At 43.5% G+C, this 23,893-nt stretch overlaps 2 protein-coding genes across 2 annotated transcripts in view; one reads left to right on the top strand and one right to left on the bottom strand.

Moving 5' to 3' along the window:
- LOC146188623 (putative serine carboxypeptidase CPVL) overlaps positions 1-23,893 on the top strand; it is a 100,399-nt gene that overhangs the window by 25,360 nt on the left and 51,146 nt on the right. Inside the window, exon 5 of the mRNA XM_084605091.1 lies at positions 1,872-1,898. Coding sequence (XP_084461217.1) covers positions 1,872-1,898 — 27 coding nt within the window. The remainder of the gene's footprint in view (positions 1-1,871; positions 1,899-23,893) is intronic.
- On the bottom strand, positions 14,827-22,229 carry LOC146188624 (uncharacterized). Its single transcript, XM_084603410.1, has 5 exons — positions 21,931-22,229; positions 19,928-20,007; positions 18,927-19,104; positions 17,472-17,645; positions 14,827-14,906 (listed from the first exon to the last, which is right to left on the bottom strand). The coding sequence occupies exons 1-5, from the start codon at positions 22,115-22,117 to the stop codon at positions 14,827-14,829; spliced, it is 699 nt and encodes a 232-aa protein (XP_084459536.1). The 5' UTR covers positions 22,118-22,229.

Below are 23,893 nucleotides of genomic sequence, written 5' to 3'. Positions count from 1 at the left end.
TTTCTTCTTTTTGCCTTTGTGTTAAATAGCGCTCATCAATCCATCATGAATTTCAGAGAGAACCGCGATGCTTTCTAGTTATCTGTCTGATCGGTTCTTGAGTACAACCTGAGGGGTCATATGGTTCGATGGCTGTGCATAAACTTCGCGGGAAAGGCAGCAAGGGATCACTACAGAATTTCTTAAACATCGGCCCTAAACACTGCCTTTTTTGCCTTGCACTGTGCACTCACTGCAATGTTAATAAATTGAACAGACTTTCCGCGATGAGCAAAGCAAGCGAAAATACTCGTAGCTTCTATTTTAATAAAATAATCTATGTTCCATGCATATGGCACATGTTTGCTTGCCACACGTGATGTGTTTCTTATATAAAGTTTTCTTTTAATATTCCTGCAGGCTCCCCATTTGCTCATTTTTTAGAAAAAAATAAGTACTCCGGAGCCCGCTATGACGGTACGCTCTAATCATATGATGTAGTTGCGTGACATTTTGTTTTGATTCCTTTTTTAATACAGCCTGAAATGCCATGGCCCCGCCTTTCAGAATTTTCTTTTTCTTCGCTTTTGCTGTCTCCTTGACGTTGGGCCGAGTCGCCGAATCTCTCTCTTAAAAGAGAGAGAAAACGAGAGGTCACGTCGGAGTGAAAGCTTCAGGCTGCGCGAAAGAAGGGAAGGCTGTAGAAACGGCGCAGCACACAGAACTGACTCGGAGCAGGGGGGTGGTGATGGTGGTACTCTCTGCGTGCGCGAAAACGAAACGGGCGAGGCAAAAGCGTGCAGCAGCGAGCGCTGGACACAATTAGTAGTGTACGCCCATCCTAGATTCTCCCGTCAGTCAGCGAGACGGACCAATCGACGCCGTTCGCGGCAAGTACGTTATAACTGTGGCTCGGCGGGCCAGTGCAGGAAACGGGGAAGCTGGCTTCCCGAAGGAGAGCATGAGAGAGCTTTGATTTGTATTTTCGTTGCTTTGCGGCGCGCGTGTCCCTGTAGCATTTTGCACAGACTATTTTCGGTACCTGATCGAAACACTGAGCTCCTTTGCTTGAAACGTCCTTCCCTGGACAGTGGTCCTTTAAAGACAACCGCTAACGCTGTCAAGTTGCATGGTGAATTTTAGAATATGTTCGAAGTGATTGCTGCTCCTTATGTAGCAACGCCGTTTATGTTTAGATGTAAAAATAAATAATGCTTATCGATTTCTTCAAGAAAAAAGAGGGCGTTATATATATTTCCAGAAAAAAAAAGTGTCAGATATTGTCCTAAGGTAAAATAACGAAATATTTCCATTACTTTGCTCATTGTGACCTTCTAAATGATAGTTCCTACGAGAGACATTATCGGTAAATGTTTGCAATCTGGTAACCTTCGCAACACCCGAAATATAGACTGTTACAATCGCTGCAGGTTGTAAAAATGGAGCCCAACCTTCAAGTAACGTCCGTACAGGAACTGCTTTGCTCAGATATTCCACACAATGACACCGCATCAGAAGGAAGAAAATACTGCAGGTTTAGGTTTTTATTCAACCCGCATGAACTTGCTGGAGCACTTAAGTAAAGTACGATAAATCCATTTGTACTTTTGTCATGACAAAACATTTTCTGGTGTTTGAGTATCGCTTTAATTCTGCAGTTTTTGTTCAGTATTTCTCTGTAATATATATTTCCAAGTTCTTTTTTGTTGTTCTGATTTACTACAAACTTTCTGAAGTATTAGCAGTTTCTCTACAAGAAACAACATATTACTTACGTTGTAAGAAAGAACATTATCTCTTTTTCGACCGAGAGGTTGCGCAAACCCGTTACAGAAATCTATTTCTTGTTCTACACTAACTATTAAGTTATTATTTGCGTCCTATGCTTTCAGTGTTCCAGAGGAGCCGCCTAAGGCTGCGTGAGTATGTTTTTGAAACCTGTTCTGGCATTACTCTATCTTATAAATAATGAGGCGAAATTTTGCTTCAATTTTAAATGCGAGGTCGATAGCAGTAGTGGGCGTCAAAAATGATAATTACCGGTTTGATATTGTGCACAAACACAACACAGGCAGCGGAAGAGATTGTCATAGCGCTAGCTTCGACTTAGGCCGACAAGCAGGGATTGAGTTCAGGATACCGACGGATTATCAAGCTGAAACGAGGGCGTATACAACGGAATAATTGGCCGCAAAGTCAGAATGCTGCATTCCGAACAAAACCAATGTATACACAGAACTAAGAAAACATTTTAACGCGCCGTAATTTAGGTATCTGCCCAGTCGGAAAGAACTAAAGAAAATTTTCTGATGTTATGGCAGAATTTCTGTGCGGTTTTTGACGAGAAACCTGTTGTGACAACAGAACATTCTGTCGTAGCTTCACCAATTTTTGTAGTTGCAACAGAAAAGTGCTACAGAACTACAGACAACAGAAATATACTACAGAAAGACTACAGAACTACAGAAAAGTACTACAGAACTACAGAAAAATCTGATGGTTACAGCAGAACTACAGGATATTTTGTCGTATTTTTGAAACAGTTCTGTAATTTTTTTCGACTGGGTGATGCTGGGGCTGATTGAAATGCTTAGGTAACACCGTTGTCCGCGTCCTCACGAACCGACGAGGGACTTGGTGCGTCAAATCCTTCTCCACAGACGCATCCTCAGCGTCGGCGCTAGGCGTCGGAGCTGTTGGTGTACGCGGGAACAGGTTTGCGCGTGCGCGTGGTATGAGACGCCAGAAAACTCGAGCGAAGCGCCGAGGTCTGTATATAGTGTACATGCCGGTGGCGGAAGCTATACGCACATGCAGGTCTCTCATTGGCGTATGCCTATCTCTCATTGCTGGAACGTGGCCCTAGGTCACCGCATGAAGCGTCTTCCTTTCTTCCGGTCGCGAGGTCTACGGCGCTAGAGGCGGCGGAGCGCGTGGTCTGCTTCTCAATGAGCGCCCCAGTGTAGTATGAGGCGACGAGAGAGAGACAGAGAATAAACATTTATTTCATCTACAGAGTTTGTGGTGGTTAGATGTCTACCATCTTCCGTAGCGGTGGTCGTCCGCCCTTATTCCAGGGCCCCGCAGGATGCCGCCACCAGCTTCTATTTTAATAAAGGATTCTATGTTCCATGCATATGGCATATGTTTGCTTGCCACATGTGATGTGTTTCATATATAAAGTTTTCTTTTATTCATGCGGGCTCACCATCAGACCTTCTTGGTCTTCCCGCCGGTCGCTGGAGAGCATTCCCTCCCACTGCTCCACACTCGGGTTTGTTATGATAGGCGCTACTGGAATTCCCTGACATTCCCACGTCGTGTGATATAGCGTGGGAGTCTCTAAGCACCATGGACATTTATTTTTGTATTGTGGGAGGTACACTTTGTGTAGTGTGTGTAGGTTCGGGAAGAACCTGTCTGTAGCTGCCTCCACGTGACGGAGTCCTCCTTGCTGAGGGATCTGTGCGGGGGTGGATACCGTGTTCTGCAGCCTTTGTAGTAGTTCAGGATTGCCGAGTACTCTTGGAGTACGGGGTCGTTGTCCAGAGGGTCGTACGTGTTGATGTCCGGTATCGAGTGTAACCTCGAGCTATCTCGTCCGCCTTCTGGTTTCCTCTTACCTCGGTGTGTCCCGGTGTCCATACGATCGTGCGTCTGATTAGGTCTTCTTCCTCAGGTTGTTTCATTGGGCGGCCACTCGAACGAATTATGCGGATCGCTCGATGATCGATTATTGCCCGCAGATAGTTGCTGCACATTGCTTGTGAGTATGTCAAAATTGTCAGTGACTTCTTCTTCCTATAGCTTTCCGCCAGGGCCATAGCTACGGCTACCTCCTCGGCCTCGACGACCGAGCAGTCTTTCAGCGATGCGCTGGTCATTTCTCGAAGAGTCGCGTGACAATAGCGATGGACCGCCTCAGTGCAGGGTGTTCAGCACCAGCGCAGAGTTCCATGGATATGCGCACTGCTTTTGACGCCCACCCTGGCATAGCGCTGACAGCGCCGACTCTCAGGAAGTTGGTTGGTTTGTGGTTTGTGGGGTTTAACGTCCCAAAGCGGCTCAGGCTATGAGAGACGCCGTAGTGGAGGACTCCGGAAATTTCGACCACCTGGGGTTCTTTAACGTGCACTGACATCGCACAGCACACGGGCACCTTGCTTTTCGCCTCCATCGAAAAGCGGCCGCCGAGGTCGGGATTCGATCCCGCCTCCTTGGGAACAGTAGTCGAGCGCCGTAACCACTGCGCCACCCCGGCGGGGTGACTCTCAGGAAGTGTCGTTGGAGTTGAGTACGAGGAATCAATAAAGGCGCTGTTATTGACGCGCAAAAAGTACGCGGTTGCGGCACACAAGCTCGACAGGCGCACCACGTTTGAGCGACTGCAAGCCAAGGAAGTTATATATCAGACGTATTCAGTGGAAGTGGCGCCCCAAATTGTACATTTTCTACTTGTCGAAGACAGAAGGGAGCGTTTGGTGATATTTTATGTTTGCGCTTGAGTGTTGATCACCCATGCTGACCATGAATAATCGAACTTTGTGTATATCTTGTTGCTTGAAAAACATGTAATTTGGGCCTCTGATAGCTTCGTCGCCATCTTGAAAGGGGAAGAAACGGCATAGTACCGAAGCATCGCTCTTTATCAAGCGTCGTGCATGTGGCGCTAAACCAGCTAAAACGGCTAAACCTATTCACATTTGTGCGAAAGTTCTCACGCCCTTTGTAAATGACAGAAAAAAAAAAGTTTGCCGCAAAAGTTTTTTCGAAGCGACACATTTTGATCATTCTAGCCCTGTTTAATATTTGTGGCTTGGCGCTAGCAATTAAGGCTTTGGAAAACAAAAGCAATGAAAATAGAGTGTATCGCGAGCCTCTTTGGCTGGTCGCTCTTCACGCACAAACAAGACTACAATCATGGTGGAGTAATATACGAAGTTCAATCCCTTTTTCTACCTCTATTTAGGATTTTTAAAAACATGTTTGAAATAAGTATAATTTTACATCTTCTGGCGAGGGGGAAGGAATTAGAACGACAGTAGAAACCTGTGCAAATTGGTAAGTATTCATCTTGTTGTGGCACCACAAATTTTTCATCAAGTAATTAGGAGTTATTAGGAACAGCATTTCTTCTAAGGCTATGAGTTCGGCCCTTACCAAGTCATGTCCCCATCGAACTAAAAAAGCTTTTGCGGATCAGGTGACCAGGCTGAGAAAGGCAGGGTTTCCAGACTCAGTGTTGACAGCGGCAGCGCAGAGAATCCTGAAGCGACTGAAGCTAAGCCTAATGACCATAAGGACACAACAAGAAAGAGGCCAGAAGAAGGAAAAATTCGCCATCATCCCGTACTTTTACTGTATTTCCCACGGCCTGAAGAAGGTGGCTCGACGTTACGACGTGAACCTAGTGTTTTTGTCTAGAAATAAACTAGGTCGATTATGTGGTGCTATCGAGCGGAGAGACACTCCGCTGGTGAAGATGAATGGGTGTGGTGTTAAGCACTCTGATTCGTAGGTGGAGTGTGCCTGCGGGGTGGTTTACACAATTCCGTTTTCCAGCGGCCTGCACTATACGGGTCAGACGGGGCGCTCTAATAATGTGCGCCTACGTAAGCATACCAGGTCACTCGAAGGTGGGTCGGGGACACACTTCTCCAAGCATGTTAAGGGTCATGACTGCATACCGCTGTTCCATGAGTCACGCGTTATCTGGAACCATAAAGGCAAGACAGCCAGAGAAATTGTGGAGGCGTTTAAAATAAAAGAGGCATCCGAAAAATTTGTAAGCGCGCCGTCGTTGTTGCTGCCTAATGCTGAATTTGACTATCTCAAACATTTGATACGGTGACGCGGTTTAACCCTAGGCCTGTTTTAATATGTGCCTTGTAAGCATTGACCTGAGTGCGCATATGTTTCCTTTTGTGTCTTTGTGTATTCTTTTGGTTTTTTTTTTCATATATATTACATGTCCCAATAAAGTTTGGAGAATTCGGTCTGTATTTCTTCGTATCTGCCCGTATCTGTCCTCGTCCCTAAAGTGCCACAACAAGATGAAAGAATTAAAAGTTGTCTAGCTTTCTATATCAGTAGGATAAAAAAGACTATAATAATTGATAAATTGTCGCTTGGCCATGGTTAATCCGTCTATATTTCTTAAATATTTCGGCCATGTTTTAGTTTGAGTGCACTATGGAATAAGAAATTTTTCATTGACATTATTATGATCGGCAATTGCCTTCAATTAGGTTAATTTTCTCGAAGAAATACGAAAGGAAAGATCGGCTATCATTTTGACATTTTTATAGTTACCAGATTACTTTAGTTGGGGAGGAGTTTGTCGAAATGAGGTCATCTTATTTTTTCCAGCTAAAAAAAAACACGAAATATTACGCGAGCCAAAAATAATTTTCTTAACAAAAAACATCATTCCCAAATGTGACCAGAACTATTCCATGCAACTCGCGTAGTCTATGGAGCCAACTGCTGACTGAACTAATCACGCAATAAGCTGCGCATACCTAGGCAGTTATATAGAATTAATTAATTATACAAGGTAAAGAGATCAACACAATGATATGACTAAACACCCTCCGGAGTTGTAACAATGAATGCTGCTGTATAGATGCCTTACAGAGTACTAAAAACTGTGGGAAACCGTAGTTTGACCGACTGCATTCACTTTACGCCTCTATTGGGCAAATGTTAAATTAAATAGCAACAATATGCCTATAATCGACTATAAGGCACACAACAAACGTCGCTTCAAGTCTTGAAAACACTACGGTACAAAAACGTCAACACAAGAAAGAATACGACACACCATTGCGTGCATGCGGTGTCGTGTTCTTCTGTTGTCATCTTTGCGCCGTAATTTTTTTAAGACATCAACTAACTCGCCGCATTGGCCGTCATTCTAAGCTTCCCTTCGTTTCCAGTTAACATTTGCATGTTCCCATTGAAGCATTAAGTGCAATGCAGGCATATTATGCAGCGCAATCTAGCAAAATAAGCGTCAATAGGTGTGTCCAGCAATTTCAGAACAACTTTATAGCTGTGTTATGTGTGCTGTGCAAGGTCCCTTTGATGCCGGAGGTTGAAAGGTTCTCCGCACCCAAGAAGAAATCAAAAAACCCAATAGAGCATAGCACTGCATTGCATAAAACATCATCATAAATACGCCGCATGATGCCTAAATGTTGGTTGCCATCATAGATGTATCACCATGAGATGATTTATTAGTTGTATTTTCAAAAGTAGACGCGCCAAAGCTCCCGTAGAATGAAACCAGCAGAATGACCTTGAGATTGCCTACATAGCAACCTTTTTCTACCTTCCAAGGTGGCTGCCACCGGATTGGCCTCTCCCATTGGTGTCTAGGGGGACTGCCAGTCGAGAAGTTCTATACAATATGCTTATTGTAGACAGAAAAATACCCAAGCATAGTCGCTTATTATATAATACGTCCATATATATACATAAAATATAGCATGTGGCATGCGGGCTATACACCGTGACATATCACGCCACCTGGGGCTGCGAAAAAAGGCTTGACATTACCAAAGATAAGCAGCCTTATCTAGTGAAGTGGGGGCCCCTTGACTGATGTCGACACGAGCGCACAGCTCACACTGCTGACAAAGGTGAAATCAACCGCCGATGCCAATAGCACCATGGACTAGGGAACCTGAACTACTGCAGCTCCAAATCAATATCTTATACACCATCTATAACCTAACTATTTCTTTCGTAAATAAATTTTAAATATACTGCTACAATTCCTACTATTAATACTGCTGAGCATACCTACAGTAATAAATTCAAGGGCTATCTATGTCCAAGACATTATATCATTCTTAATTTGGGTGCAATATACTTTAGCTGGCGTTTGAACCTGGTACAAAAGTGACATATTACTACGTTCCCTAATATCTATAGACGGACCTAACTATACTCTTCCTTAGCATTAAAACCTGGCATAGGATTTGAATGGGATTGTGCAAGCAGCCCAGTTGAAAAAAACATCAGCCCGTGTCTGATGTTTACACCACACCGGTTTTTCAGACACGGGTCTGGTGTGACCCGTGCTGGTGTGTTCCGTTCTGGTGTGACCCGTGCTGGTGTGTCCCGTTCTGGTGTGTCCCGTTCTGGTGTGTCCCGTTCTGGTGTGTCCCGTTCTGGTGTGTTCCGTTCTGGTGTGTTCCGTTGTGGTGTGTTCCGTTCCGGTGTGTTCCGTGCTGGCGTGTCCCGTGCTGGTATGTGTCGAGCTGACAGTTCCCAATATAGCGCAGGCCGATGTATTCAGGTGCTATTCGGGCTGCTTCTAAGGCCCTAATGTTCTTTGGTATGCTTTGGCTTGGCTTTATGATAAGCCAACACATTATTTAGGTTTCTTTAGTAGTGGTGTATAGTACACCCGAGTGCATCTGGGAAATGCACCTTTTCAATGAGATGTAGTACTCTCTAGAGGGCGCATGAATTTTGTATATGCAAAGACGACTGCCTAAAAAGCAATGCACAGGGGTAACGAAGAGAAAATTTGGTAGCAAGAAGCACCAATAACACCTGCAAGTGGCTATTAAGTGTGTGCTTGATAGCTAGGTCCATTTGCCACTTGAGGCCCTTGCACTATCTGCACAAGCACAGTAGAAGCTGGTGGTTTGTTTTCAATCAATGGGGCTAGTTTGAGGAGAAAGGCAGATTCCAAGTGTGTCGATAGCAATGCAGCTTGTTCAGATATACATAACAGCATGCACACATTAGTGCTTAATTTGTATGCTTGCCAATATGACCTGCAAAAGCATAGCATAAGGAAAGAAAAAAAACTAATTCTAGATGTGGCTCAGCTTAGCTTTTATTGCAAGGCCTCTTGCGCCGCAGTTCGCATGTCTTCTGCGACAGCCACAGCCGCACATTCTTTTCCGCCTTGGAAATTTCTTCCTCGGCAAGGCCCCGGCTCCGAGCATAATGTCGGAAGAACACTGCAAGAAAATCACACACCAATGTGAAAAGCACGACTAAGCTATGTGTAGTAGAACTGATATGTATATCAAACTGGAAGGGAATCATCTACATGTTAAAATATCAATTCATTATGTCAAAAAGGCAATAAATGAACTGCCCCATAGCCGTGCTGCAAGAATACATTGCGCCATGCTAGTGATGAGCTTCTTACAACAATGTGCCAGAGAACAGCTTGCTGGAAGCACACTGTAACTCATCATATCTGTACTAAGATGGTACTTTCAAATCTCCACTACCTGTAATAAAATGGCCACTGTTATCAGTTTTATCAGACAACTCCCTTATTAAAATTGAAATATAGCTGATTTCTACAATGCCTCCTGCAACAAAGTATGCCACGCAAGTTCTGTTGCTAAGTTTTGTTAGGCTGGTTTCATCATAACAGGGGATATGGCATCAAACAGATATAGATCAAAAGGCGATGAGTACAAAGGCACCCTCAAGCACAGCAACATCCACCTCATCACACGGTTTCATAGTACTAGTGCTATCAGTGGGTGCCAAATATGTGACCAATTTCTGGCCTCGGAAAGTTGTCAAAGAGGGACATAAAAAGAGGCATCATTTGCAGTGGTGCAGCATGCAGTTCGATATACAGACTGACTGCCAAAATCGTAATTTGATCTTTCATACAGCTATTTTACACTATCCCATCCAACGTCCAAGAGGATAATTTGTATTTAATATAGCCAACAAAATGGAATATCCTGGTTTGATTCATCAGGGCTGAACTCTATTGTGGCCTCAGCTGAGCCAATGTCACAAGAGCCAAATGGCAGGGCATACAGGAAACCCGAGGCCTTAAATTCAAAGCAGAATGCTCAATAAAAGGTTTGAAAAACGAAATTTACTGCTCTTTATTATAAATTCAGAGATCATTGGTGCGAGAAAACAGCCCATCTCAACATAACAAAACCAAGATTTTTTCCCTTAGTGCCACTAATTAGAGCAGACGCACTCATCATTGAGTTTGGCTATGAGAAAAAGCTGCCACTTTGACTCATGAAGTAGCCAACTATACACTAACTTCAGTGTAAAAAAAGCAGCCCCACAGAAAACCACTCTACATTTGCGTCAATTTCCCGTTCATATGTATTATTTTATCAGGAACAACTATGGCTAAAATAACATAATTCTCTATGTTAATGTACAATATATACATGTGCTACCCATGACAGGACATAACAATTACCTTTTATTGTGTCCACTTTCACCGGCGTAAGCTGTTTCTGTGGGACCTTTTCCCCTCCTTCGGACAGGAACCTATTTGACAGCGTGCCTGTGAAGCTGCGCTGGGCCAGTTCTTCCGATGACCACAGTGCCGTGGCAGCTCTCTTCACGAAGAGGGATTCTTTAGGCATTGCCATTAGGGATTCATATGTTTGCGTTGGTATTTCGTGGCCATTGGCCAGGTGTACCTGCAGAAGAAAAAAAAAGTGCCATGAAAAATTAATACAGGTACAAAATACACGCAAGAATCAATGTTAGCACTTAGCCAAAAAACAATAAAAAAAATGTCAAGAACATTAAACAGTTCAAAATGGTTGCAGTAAAAGGTTTATGTATGGAAGCAACTCATACTATGAGACATCATTGTGGACAGCTCTGGTTTAGTGCAGACATCGCATAGCGCAAGGGCACCTTTTGCATTTTGCTTCCATCGAAACTTGAAAGCCACATGACCTACACCGACATAATGGCTTTGAGGGTCAAAACTATATAACTTACGTCCACGTTTTGGAAGCAATGTAACCCTACAACTATGTTGCCGTATTGAAGGAGCGATTCTCAGGCCATGTGCCATTTGTGAAGCCACCTATGTACTGGTGGCGTGGAGCTAGAATTATCTGTGCAGAACAAATGCATCTGAATTAATGAGCTTTTTTTTTACACATAGACTTTCATGGTGCTTCACGGGACCAAGTATAACAGTTCAAACTATCCAATGAGTCATACTGATGTCCAAATGAAGAGCTTTCATTGCATATTCAGATGCACAAGATAACTTTCTGTAAACCACGATCAGGTCTCACTCCTGCCACATTATGTAAGTTGGCTACAAGCTGGCACCACTTGCAGCGATCTACTGTAAAGAAGGTGTAAGTTTGGTGTACGTGGCTTGCAGAAGGCTTAGGGGTGAAGGTTGTCCTTTCCAAATGACAGCCTTTAAGGAATTTTGGACTGCAGTTGCTTTAGGCATGCTTATAAACTAAGAAGAAAATTTCACACCAGAAATTGAAAATTAATTGAATGTCGACTTGCAAGAGCGCAACAAAACAAATGGACAAAATTACCTTTGAAGAAATCTTCAGATCATCTGGTAAAATCACCGAGATGGAGTTAAAAAAATGACTGAGTATACTTCCCCAATATGCAAAGCCAATATGGTTAGTGAAGCAATTTTTTAAATATTTTTTTAACCTCTGTTACTTAAGGAAAAATGAGATCAATCAAGGGGAAATGAGGGTGCTCGTTATAATACATGAAGGAAATAAGCCAACAGTCAGTGAGGCCAAGGAAAGCGTTGGGGATGGTACTTTGTCTTTTTTTTTTAATGTTTACTTGGATAATCACAGAAATTAGTAATGTAATCTGTTTAGGGGAAAGATAATTAGACACAAAGTAGAAGAAAAAACAACGTGCCGATGGTGGGATCCGAACCCACGACCTCCGAATAACGCGTCCGGTGCTCTTCCAACTGAGCTACATCGGCCGCTGTCCCCCCTGCTACTTTCTTGGGTATTTATGTTGTCTGTATACGAACCTTGAGAGTGTTCACCAGCGCCACCCTCAGCCATAGCGGCGGACGTGGGACGTCCTTTGTTACCGCCAGCGTCACGTAGAACGTGATCAAGAGCGAAGGCGAAAGCTGTGCTAGAACCCTCTTACGCTACCTATGGCTTCAAGACTGCCAGAACCGAGACCCCCGTAAGCTACAAGCAGATCAATCAAGGGGAAATGAGGGTGCTCGTTATAATACATGAAGGAAATAAGCCAACAGTCAGCGAGGCCAAGGAAAGCGTTGGGGATGGTACTTTGTCTTTTTTTTTTAATGTTTACTTGGATAATCACAGAAATTAGTAATGTAATCTGTTTAGGGGAAAGATAATTAGACACAGAGTAGAAGAAAAAACAACGTGCCGATGGTGGGATCCGAACCCACGACCTCCGAATAACGCGTCCGGTGCTCTTCCAACTGAGCTACATCGGCCGCTGTCCCCCCCTGCTACTTTCTTGGGTATTTATGTTGTCTGTATACGAACCTTGAGAGTGTTCACCAGCGCCACCCTCAGCCATAGCGGCGGACGTGGGACGTCCTTTGTTACCGCCAGCGTCACGTAGAACGTGATCAAGAGCGAAGGCGAAAGCTGTGCTAGAACCCTCTTACGCTACCTATGGCTTCAAGACTGCCAGAACCGAGACCCCCGTAAGCTACAAGCAGATCAATCAAGGGGAAATGAGGGTGCTCGTTATAATACATGAAGGAAATAAGCCAACAGTCAGCGAGGCCAAGGAAAGCGTTGGGGATGGTACTTTGTCTTTTTTTTTTTAATGTTTACTTGGCTAATCACAGAAATTAGTAATGTAATCTGTTTAGGGGAAAGATAATTAGACACAAAGTAGAAGAAAAAACAACGTGCCGATGGTGGGATCCGAACCCACGACCTCCGAATAACGCGTCCGGTGCTCTTCCAACTGAGCTACATCGGCCGCTGTCCCCCCTGCTACTTTCTTGGGTATTTATGTTGTCTGTATACGAACCTTGAGAGTGTTCACCAGCGCCACCCTCAGCCATAGCGGCGGACGTGGGACGTCCTTTGTTACCGCCAGCGTCACGTAGAACGTGATCAAGAGCGAAGGCGAAAGCTGTGCTAGAACCCTCTACGCTACCTATGGCTTCAAGACTGCCAGAACCGAGACCGCCGTAAGCTACAAGCAGATCAATCAAGGGGAAATGAGTTTGCTCGTTATAATACATGAAGGAAATAAGCCAACAGTCAGCGAGGCCAAGGAAAGCGTTGGGGATGGTACTTTGTCTTTTTTTTTAATGTTTACTTGGATAATCACAGAAATTAGTAATGTAATCTGTTTAGGGGAAAGATAATTAGACACAAAGTAGAAGAAAAAACAACGTGCCGATGGTGGGATCCGAACCCACGACCTCCGAATAACGCGTCCGGTGCTCTTCCAACTGAGCTACATCGGCCGCTGTCCCCCCTGCTACTTTCTTGGGTATTTATGTTGTCTGTATACGAACCTTGAGAGTGTTCACCAGCGCCACCCTCAGCCATAGCGGCGGACGTGGGACGTCCTTTGTTACCGCCAGCGTCACGTAGAACGTGATCAAGAGCGAAGGCGAAAGCTGTGCTAGAACCCTCTTACGCTACCTATGGCTTCAAGACTGCCAGAACCGAGACCGCCGTAAGCTACAAGCAGATCAATCAAGGGGAAATGAGTTTGCTCGTTATAATACATGAAGGAAATAAGCCAACAGTCAGCGAGGCCAAGGAAAGCGTTGGGGATGGTACTTTGTCTTTTTTTTTTAATGTTTACTTGGATAATCACAGAAATTAGTAATGTAATCTGTTTAGGGGAAAGATAATTAGACACAGAGTAGAAGAAAAAACAACGTGCCGATGGTGGCCGCCTTCGCTCTTGATCACGTTCTACGTGACGCTGGCGGTAACAAAGGACGTCCCACGTCCGCCGCCAAGGCTGAGGGTGGCGCTGGTGAACACTCTCAAGGTTCGTATACAGACAACACAAATACCCAAGAAAGTAGCAGGGGGGACAGCGGCCGATGTAGCTCAGTTGGAAGAGCACCGGACGCGTTATTCCGAGGTTGTGGGTGCGGATCCCACCATCGGCACATTGTTTTTTCTTCTACTTTGTGTCTAATTATCTTTCCCCTAAACAGATTACATTACTAATTTCTGTGATTATTCAAGTAAACATTAAAAAAAAAAAAGACAAAGTACCATCCCCAACGCTTTCCTTGGCCTCGCTGACTGTTGGCTTATTTCCTTCAAGGAAAAATGAGGTATATAAGCAAATATGGATAATTAAAAAAGGTTTTGGCCATTTTTTTATTTTTCAAGCTGTGTACCCCGCTATGTACTGTTGCTGCACCATCCCAGGTAGCACTATTATGAATAACCAAGGCACAGTCGTGGCTCATTACCACAACCCCTGTTAATATGCACATGCTTCATATTCCATATTTTGAGCACAAGACATCAGCAAAATGCAGTGAAACACTGGAAATGAGTGATGGATTTGCAATGGAAAGTTGGCCATTCAATGTGCCTTACTAATAATTTTCGTATCATTACTGACAGTGAAGAAAACTGCAGTCTGTGCACATTAAAAACCTCACTCAGAAGCTGTCAGCCAATCGAGTGCTCGCATATATAATGGTTCTCGAGATTTCAGCTGTAGATGTAGGAGTAAGGTCATTTAGCCATGAGACGTCATCAAGCCTTAGCTAAATCTAAAGGTGCATCAAGCTGCCCCACAGTTTTTTGTATAACGGCACCCAGAATAACTTCCTTATAGCTCCACAAATTACCGTTTAGTTCAACTTCACTAAAAAGTAGGCCTTAGTCATAACACTTTTTATGAGTATTTTTCTTTGTGATTTGTTACTGTGGGTATGATTCGCTTTTTTGGACAATTTCGCTCCCGAATCAAACCATGCTTGCAGCAGCTAGCATTTTTTGGAACATATCATAAGACAGCGTATGTAGTAGCACTCACCATTCCACTCCCCGTGTCGGAACAATTGGGCACTCTTTGCAGTGCTGGATGTCCAGCAGGCATAGCTCACTGTGGCGATGCTGCAGGTAGCTCAGCCAAGGCCGGCACCACGCTTGTCAGCAGAGGTGAAGGAGGCTGCCATGCGCCTAGAAGCAATGCAAACCATAAATCAGTCTTGCAAGGTAGAAGATGCAACTGAAAACATGATGCAATTAATGCTATAGAGGCACAAATGAGAAAAGTCTCGCTGGTCCACGCCCCCCCCCCCCTCCTATAATAAAATAGAGCTGGCCAAGAAAGCAAGTCGGCATTAGCTCGGCGAAGTAGGTGGCTTCAGCTCTTCCATGAAATATGAGCACATTTTTAAAATTTAATATTTTCAGACCAAAATAGTCTATGCCAAGCCCCTTCAGCAACAAGCAGCCAAATAGAGCCCGTTATATGTGTGCATGTTACATACATACATACATACATACATACATACATACATACATACATACATACATACATACATACATACATACATACATACATACATACATACATACATACATACATACATACATACATACATACATACATACATACATACATACATACATACATACATACATACATACATACATACATACATACATACATACATACATACATACATACATACATACATACATACACGCAAGTGTTATTTCACCAGTTGCAGAAGCAAATTGGAAGATTTAATGAATGAAAATCATGGCACATTGCAGTTTCAGCCGCATTGATGCAAAGTCGACAAGTTTGTAAGTAGCAGGACGTGTTCACAAATGGTGAAAACGCCAGTAAGACCTGATCTGCACAGCATTGCCGAAAGCGACCAGCAGCTGTGGTTCGAGACTCTTGCAGAACACATTTTTAAGCTGTTTTAACACATTTTTAAGCTGTTTTAATTACAGCAAAAGCTAGCCGAACAAAATGCTGGAAAAGACAATTTATTATCAAGCACTGGTCACATTGATCAAAGAATATGCAATCAGCTGGAAGCTTCAGTAACATGCGGCATCAGTGTGCTTCCCAGAGTCAAGCTTGTATTCATTCGCACAGCTAACATACTTATCGTGGTGCAAAAAACAAGTGAAGTTACTATCATAGGAGCCGATGAAGGATATGTAATGTTAAGGAAGCTCAGCTTGCATTTTACACCATCGAAACCGTGATATCAATTTGTAAACAGCCATAGCACCGAGATGCAGTCGTCACCCTCGGCGCATAAATGGGAAAAGAACACCTACACTTGCAAAGTGCAGAATGATGTATTGTTCACCACTCATTTTGTGAATTCATAAAATATTTTCAAAACAAGTGGCAGAACAAAGCTTCAGGTACAGAATAAAATCATAGTGGGTGGTACAGTGCAAAGACACGAAGCACACAAGAAGAAAAGTCCAACAGATGCCACGCTGACTTGCAACTAACTTTTTATTAAAATATGTCACATGATGTTACAAAGAATGGAACCCATGACCAGGCAAATTCAAGAGATATCTTTTTCCTTCACCAGCAACGTGGAAAACCCTATCAAGAAAAGCCAAAAATACAAGCCTCCCTCCCCCCCTTATCCACACACACACACACACACACTCCCAATGGCCCGTCTCGCCAAGGATAAATTATCACCAAACATTATCCAGAAAAGAAACCTCTTTATCAATAAGCACTAAGGAAGGCTGGCTGACACACTGCGACTGCTTCCTTTTTTTTTTTTTTTGAAGTAATGTTGCTTTTTCGGCGCCGCATAAGTTGGGCGGGCTCTGCTGCGCTATTAGGAACCGCCAGGAAAAGCTAAAGAACAGTAGCCTGTTTAAATGCCAGGTTTCGCACAGGTCGAGATTGGTAGATTGTGCCTGCGCTGTTGTGTACGAAATTCCGCTGTCATGCGGTAAGGTATACATAGGTCAGACGAGTCTGTGCATAAACATTGGTCTGCGTGAACATTTGCTCTCGGACACACAATATTCTCACCTGAATGATCATTGTAGTACTTCTGGGAATGAGGGAAAAAATAAAAACAAAAGTTCCGCCCCTTGGTTTCAAAAACAAAGATTTTGTTTCGCCTTAGGGACAAAATGACTAGAAAAATAACTGAGGCTTATTACTTCAGCGGGAAGCAGTCGCAGTGTGTCAGCCAGCCTTCCTTAGTGCTTATCGATAAAGAGGTTTCTTTCCTGGATAATGTTTGGTGATAATTTATCCCTGGTGAAACAGGCCGTTGGGAGGGGGGTGGGGGGGGAGGGGCTTGTATGTTTGGTTTTGCTTAATAGGGTTTTCCACGTGCCTGATGAAGGAAAAAGATATCTCTTGAATTTGCCCAGCCAAGGGTTCCATTCTTTGTATCGTGTGACATATTTTAATAAAAAGTTAGTCGCGAGTCCGCGCTCGCCTGTTGTGCTTCTCTTTTTGCGTGCTTGATGCCTTCATGCTGTACCATCCATTATGCAAATGTACCAGCTTGCCCAACTGTCCATCCTAGATCAAAAGCAACATTGCTGGAGCAGTAGCAACTGCACGCTGCGACTGTCATAAGAACATCCTTGTACAATAAAAAAATGAACTTGCTTTCAACTGAGCATTTTATTCAGTTGATATTCACAGTGTGGTAAAGGTCTAACAAAAAAGTTATCAAGCATTACAATTATTATAATATATTTTAGAATCCTGATGACATTACATACCTTCTTCAGCTGAATTGTTTTCACTTTGCAGTCGAGCTGAGCATTGTAGTTCACTTTCGACTGCTGGTACAAGGCAGCTGGGCAGTGGAAGCTGTTCAATGACAGGCGTAGTTGGCCTTTGTGGTCTCTGCTGACCAGCATTTTCAATCGCTGCCATATCACTGGCTTCTGTGGCTGTTGACAAAGTTTGCATTTTAAAATACCGTCGGCCAAATTCACTGCTTTTTCCTCTTTCACTGCATGTTCTCATCTCATTTTTTTACTTTCGGCCATTTAGACTAAGCAGCACTGTAAACGTGAGAAACATGAAGCCGAAATTTGAGTTTTCACTGCAATGTAGGCATTATGAGACAAAGTATGAAAGCTACAATCCTGACCCATGAGCAGTGCAATGAATGTGAATTTTTTAAAGCTTGTTTTCTCAAAAACGCATGTGTTTTTAATGTGCAATGACATTCTTTCACACACGGCAACTAACAAGCATAAAGCGGGGTAGTCCGTGGTACACTTGGACTATCATTGCAGGATTGCATACATCAAGCCATGTTTCTTAGGTCTTAGCAACACACCTTGTAGGCAAAATATTCAGAGGAGGGTACAAATTGTCTGCCCATTGTGACCCTGACATAAATTTGGGCAGTTGCGGTCAGCAAAAAAGTAGTGCAGGCAATAAGAATGTTTGAAAAAGGCATATCACAAGTGGGCAACCTGCTTAACAGGTGCAGATCACACTCCAAGAAAGTGGCACATAATGTGCACAAGAGAAGAGTGCTGGCCATGGAAGAGTGCCATGAAGCAAGCGATGAAAGGCAGTGAAAGATAAGAGAAAATTAACATTGGCATGTGCATACAAACGTTTAGCACTGCATGTAACCCTAGAAAGAACTGCACCACAAGAAGGAGAAAAGGCTACAAACAAAGACAATAAGCTCAGATCCAACTTAGTAACTGCACCTTATGAGTCTCAGAATAAAATTACACTGCGAATAAACAACCAATTAGCCGGCAGCCTTACTTGAGCTACTGCTACAGTACCATGTGCACACTTATTGGCCCCAATGCGGCAGGCATGCACCCAGCTCACCGCCGCATGGTGCAATGAGGCGTGCTCATGGCACTTTCATTATATGGCGCTGCCGCCTATTGTTGCCTTCAGTGATGCCACACATAGCTGCCTTTGCAACACCATTCTTGTAGGTATAATTAAAAACAAATGAAGCTAGCTAGCTGAAATTAGCTGTATTAACCACTAACATTTACAAGCAGGCAATAAAAATCTTTGAACCTCGTTGAGGAATGCCATGCACTTGTATCCAAGTCCTAGGAGATCAGCATGGAACCAACAAAATTCGGAGTGAAAATAGAGTGGTTAAATGCATATCACTGAAGGATAGTGGCATGCAAAAAAAAAATAAAAATAAAATATGCATGCTGTATTGCAAGGCTAAACCATACCTGAGAGGTTTTTGAGAAGCTGCTCCTGCAGCTTCATGTTCAATTTCCGAAGCTTGGAATTTTCCTTTTTTAAATCCTCTATTTCCTCCTTCAGCTGCTGAATTTCTCCAGTTCTTCTAATATCCTCATTGGCAGTTTCCCTTGCTGCCATCCGCAGTTGTTTAGTGCTTGTTTTTGACTAAAAGTGAAGCACAGGTATAAGCAGTCAAAATCTAATAAATACACATCATGCACAATAACATCATTACACTTCGCTCCTGAAAAATGTGACTGCATTTGTTTGACCACTACCTGGCCAATTAGTGACTTTCTGCAAGTATTTTACATGTTTTTCATTCATAACTGCGTTGTCATGACACGGGTTATGATAGCAATTCCATGAGGACTGCATGGAACCTATTGCTCACTTATGTTTCGACAGAGTACCTGCAGCTGGCAGCAAACCCTTTAGAAGTCGCCTTGAAAAAGTTGCTCACTAGGTGGCTTGTTACTGCATTGAACTTGACTGATCTGTCACCATAAACAGCTATATCACACAATACACTGCCACACATATTTCAAGCTAGGTTTAGACCTCAGAGCCAAACAAATGGAAGCAAAATGGATCACTCATAAGCTTTTCAAACAATCACAACATGGTCTATTTATTTTCCTTGCACTTACACATCCACATACATCATTTATATTAACAAAGCCTAAGTAGTGGCATTACAGAAAATTGCATATACATGGGTTGCACTAATGCAGCGACTCTCAAGTTTGAAATCACACACAATGCATGCAATGTGTCTGAAATATGGCCAGGGTGCTGCAGCACTATGAGCATTTTTCTAAAACTCTTTTTTTTTTTTTGTTGCCAGCTCTGATGCACTGTGGAAGCTATGAATTGGGTTGCATTATGAAGACCATGACATCACTTGAAACTCGTGTACACATACTGCCAACACAATTCTTGAAAGGAACATGCAGCTCAGTTTCTAGCCAGGTTTTAAAATACACACATTTTCTGACTTTCCCCTGCGCTTAAGCTTCGATCTCTGTGCCTTGTCTTCCAAGAAGCGGTCGATTTCTTCTTTGGACTCTGAAATCAAATTGAAGGAACATTGTTGGTTTTGTGCTGCTGTACACTAGCACATTTTAAGCTTTAGAGGCATCAAAGGAATGGCCAGCTCACAACATTTGAGGGACAGGAGAAAGAAATTGAAAGAAGAGAGGAAGGGGTGCCCAACTGAAGAACTACAGAATAATTTTGACCACCTGGGAATCTTTAACGTGCACCAACATTGCACAGCCCACAGATGCTTTGTGTTTCACCTCCATCCAAACACAGCTGCCGCTGCCGGAAAGAAAATCCACCCGGTAGAAGTAAATTAAAATGGGTAGCCCACATGTAACTTTTCATCAACAAATCTGGACTGCAGCTTGAGTTGCAGGAAACTACAAACTAAGACATACAGAGGCGAGCATGCTTGTCTTAAGTGCTTGTTCGGCCCTCTGTGAAGCTGTGTTGTATTGCATTGGATTTAATGGCGCCCAAGCAACTGAGGCTATCATGCACCAACACAAGGTCAAGAGTGTTGCATTCATGGAATGTAGTTTTTAAAACCTATATTTTGTTTAGAATATTTGCATCTCTTAAATACCTAAAAATAATGAACAAATCAATAACAGCATTTTCACTTAAAATCAATGCTGGGTGGAAAGGAATGTGTTCTTTGTAAAACAGTGCAAAATATTTTCTTAGTGTTTCAAGTTTTCTGCATGACAGTCAAATGTGGATGACTTAGCTTGTGCACATGAATCCCACAAGGGCTTATCCTGCTTTGTTAAAATGAAGTGTGTTAAATGTATGTGTCCTATGGGAAGACAGCATAGAGCCACTCCAATTGTTTGGAATGTTCGTGGTGGCTTTATGTGGTGTAGTTTGCTATTTCCTTTAGTGTTTCAAGTGGACTGCCATTTTTTAATCAATTTACTATGTACCAATTTTATTCCGTCATTTCAGCAGAAAATGCTCTCCTATTAAAACAGATAACAATTTGGCCGTCTGCCCCCTATTACAACCTCACTTAGCCAGCAATGGATTTCAGCACAGGGAGCATCATGCATCATCAGAGGGAAAATGAAAAAAAAAGTGAAAATGTTCCTATATATAATGCACACAATGTATGGTTAGACTAGACTCCCTCTTGAAAGATGTGTCCCTCTTTCTCTGGGAAGGCAGCTGCAACCTGGCTGCATCAGGATATGCCCACAATAGATAACTGCATTCCCCCGCCCCTCTCTCCACACCTGCTATAATGCAGAGGGTTATATGAGACCCACAAAATTCGATTGGGTTCCCTTTTAAAGGGAAAGGGCGAAAGCCTAGAGTATGTGCTTCTTCTCGCTTTCTCTGGAAGTTAACTCAGCTCTGTAGCCCTTTCCCAAAGAGGGGAGGGGGGGATATAATAGATTATTGTGCCCGATTCTGGGAAGGAGCCAGCGTTTGGGGAAGGGAGTGGGGGGGTGAAAATATAATATAATAGATGATTGTGCTCCTACTGCATGTGTTGTGCGATTCAGGGAGGAAGCGGGCGCACTACAATAGGTAATTGCGCTGCTATTGTCCCCCCCCTCCCCTCCTATTCTGGGAGCAGGGGACTGGCGCACTACAATAGGTAATTGCGCTGCTATTGCCCCCCCCCCCCCTTTTCGGTAGCAGGGTAGTGCGAGCCACGTAGGCGCACAATTATCTATTATATATAACGATAAACAGATAATTGTGGACCTACGTGGCACAATTGCACAAATCCAAGTCGCCCAAACTTACAGTGCTACAAACTGTTACAGCGACTGGGTACAGTGGTATGGTCTCCGCTACATAAAGAAACCGATATAGTGACCTAACGGGGGACACAAGGGGTATTCTTTGTGTTGGTTATGTCCTGAGTGAACGCTAGTATGGTGGGCAGGACAATGCTTTGCAGTTCAGGTTCATGCCAGAAAGGACAATTTTACTCACCTGCCATGTGGAGCAGTTGAGCATCGTAATACCCTCCGCTTGTGGTTTGGTCACCCTCCCAAAAAACGCTATACACTTCCGAGTGGTCATAGTCAAATACGTCGCGCGGGCGGAAGTTCTTTACATTCCGCGACGTTGTCACTTTCTTGATGTCGTCATCCAAGAACTTCACGTAAATGTAGTACATTTTGTTTTTTGTTTTGTTAGCGTGACACAACGCAGAAGGAAAGGACTGCGGTGAGGCTAGACGCAAGCGAGAAAGCAAAAAGCAAAAGTCCTAGCTAGGGCAAGGTATGCTAGGGAAGAAGTATCCTATCGCAGTCCACGCCTGCTTCAATAGCTCGTACTTCAGCTTCCAGCAGTGGCGCTGCATGCTAGTTAAATATAACAACTGCAACGCTAAGCTACCGTTAAGTTTTCGTTCAGTCGCAACAACAGCAACCGCTTGCTTATTACAGTGCCACAAATTTTTCCTTCATGCAGTGCCATCTGTTTGAAGTTCGGGTGGTGCAGTTTTTTTTTTTTTTTCGAAAAGTTTGCCGAGAAAGGGGGAATGGGATGCAGGAGATAGAAAGTTAAAAGAAGGAGTGAAGTCCAGTTTCGCTTATGTATTCGCAGAGGTTGGCAGTGTAGCGATTGTCCATTGTCCACTTCTCATAATCACAATCGCGATTCCACAGCAGGCCCACCGGGTGGTGCAGTTGGGGGGTCATGTACTTGCTTATTTGATCAGAATCAATTCTATATCTGCGTAGTCTGCAGCTCCGCGGCCACCCAAAAGACTACGCGGATTTGGAATTATTTCTGACCGAATCGGGAAGTACATCACACAAACAAATATTTAACGCGATAAATTGTTGTTTGTGTGTTGTACGTACGTGCGCCATATTTCAGCGCGAATAAGCGAGCAGCATTTGATGGCGCGCGCGTTTATAGTTGCAGCAGTTGTTGAAGTGCACTCCAGTCAAAATATTTTCAAACTGCTAATCGCGTCCGACTGTCGCCCACGAAACGGCAATTGATTCGGTCTCATTCTGCATGACAAGTTAAATATGTTAGCTTACGTGACAAAGGTGCATGAGACATATATATGCTGCAATATATTAACATTTGTGAGTTGATTGCTTGCTTAATTCAGGCAAATGATAATCCTATATAGATGGCACCACCTATATGAAAAATCTGTGCAGTGGAGAAATCTACGTTAATTTGCAAGATAATTAAACTTAGAAATGATAAGGTTTTAACGTGGTTAAGCGGCCGCGCGTGTATACTTCCTTCCCACCAGGAATTCCTGGGTTTGAATTCCCTTGCGCATCTGACGGTAACTTTTATGTTTTTATGCGAGTTCAGCATGCATATATATCGTTCAGACAAAAGGCATCGCCAAAAGGAGTATGTATACACGAGATTCGTATAAAAATTTCCGCGCAACTAGCTGTGCACAGCTGGTGCTGAGGGCGTCATAGTTTGCAAGTCCCGGCAATCTGCTATATTCAAGCACGTTAGAGGATATATATGCGTTATCTAGTTCATTATAATTTGCGTAGACCACACCCGAAACGACGATCGACATACTTGCCTCTAGATATATGTAGTAATAATGTTACTGTAGGTTTGGCTTGGTTTATGGGGTTTATTGTGCGTCCCAAAGCGGACGACTCAGGCTATGATCGACAGACGCGCCGTATGGAGGGCTCCAGAAATTTCGACCACATGGGTTTTTTTAACGTGCTCTGGCATCGCACAGCACACGTGGCGAGTTATGTCAAAGGTGTTAAGCGAGAAGTGCGACATACGATGTTGCAACGTCAATGGGCTCTCCTATCAAGAGCTCGAAATTCTGCGCAGGCCGAGGAGGTCGCCAGGTCGCCTCGGTCCTGAATTCTAGAGTAACCGTTACAGACTTATGACGACCCAGGTGTGAGCATTACGTGGCTGGCGATCTCACCGTTAGGCTACC

Source organism: Amblyomma maculatum, chromosome 5, assembly GCF_055883805.1.
Source record: "Amblyomma maculatum isolate TAMU_Amacu chromosome 5, ASM5588380v1, whole genome shotgun sequence".
Taxonomy (NCBI): Eukaryota; Metazoa; Arthropoda; class Arachnida; order Ixodida; family Ixodidae; genus Amblyomma; species Amblyomma maculatum.
Note: the sequence above shows the minus strand (reverse complement) of the source record. Positions and strands in the feature narration are given on the sequence as shown.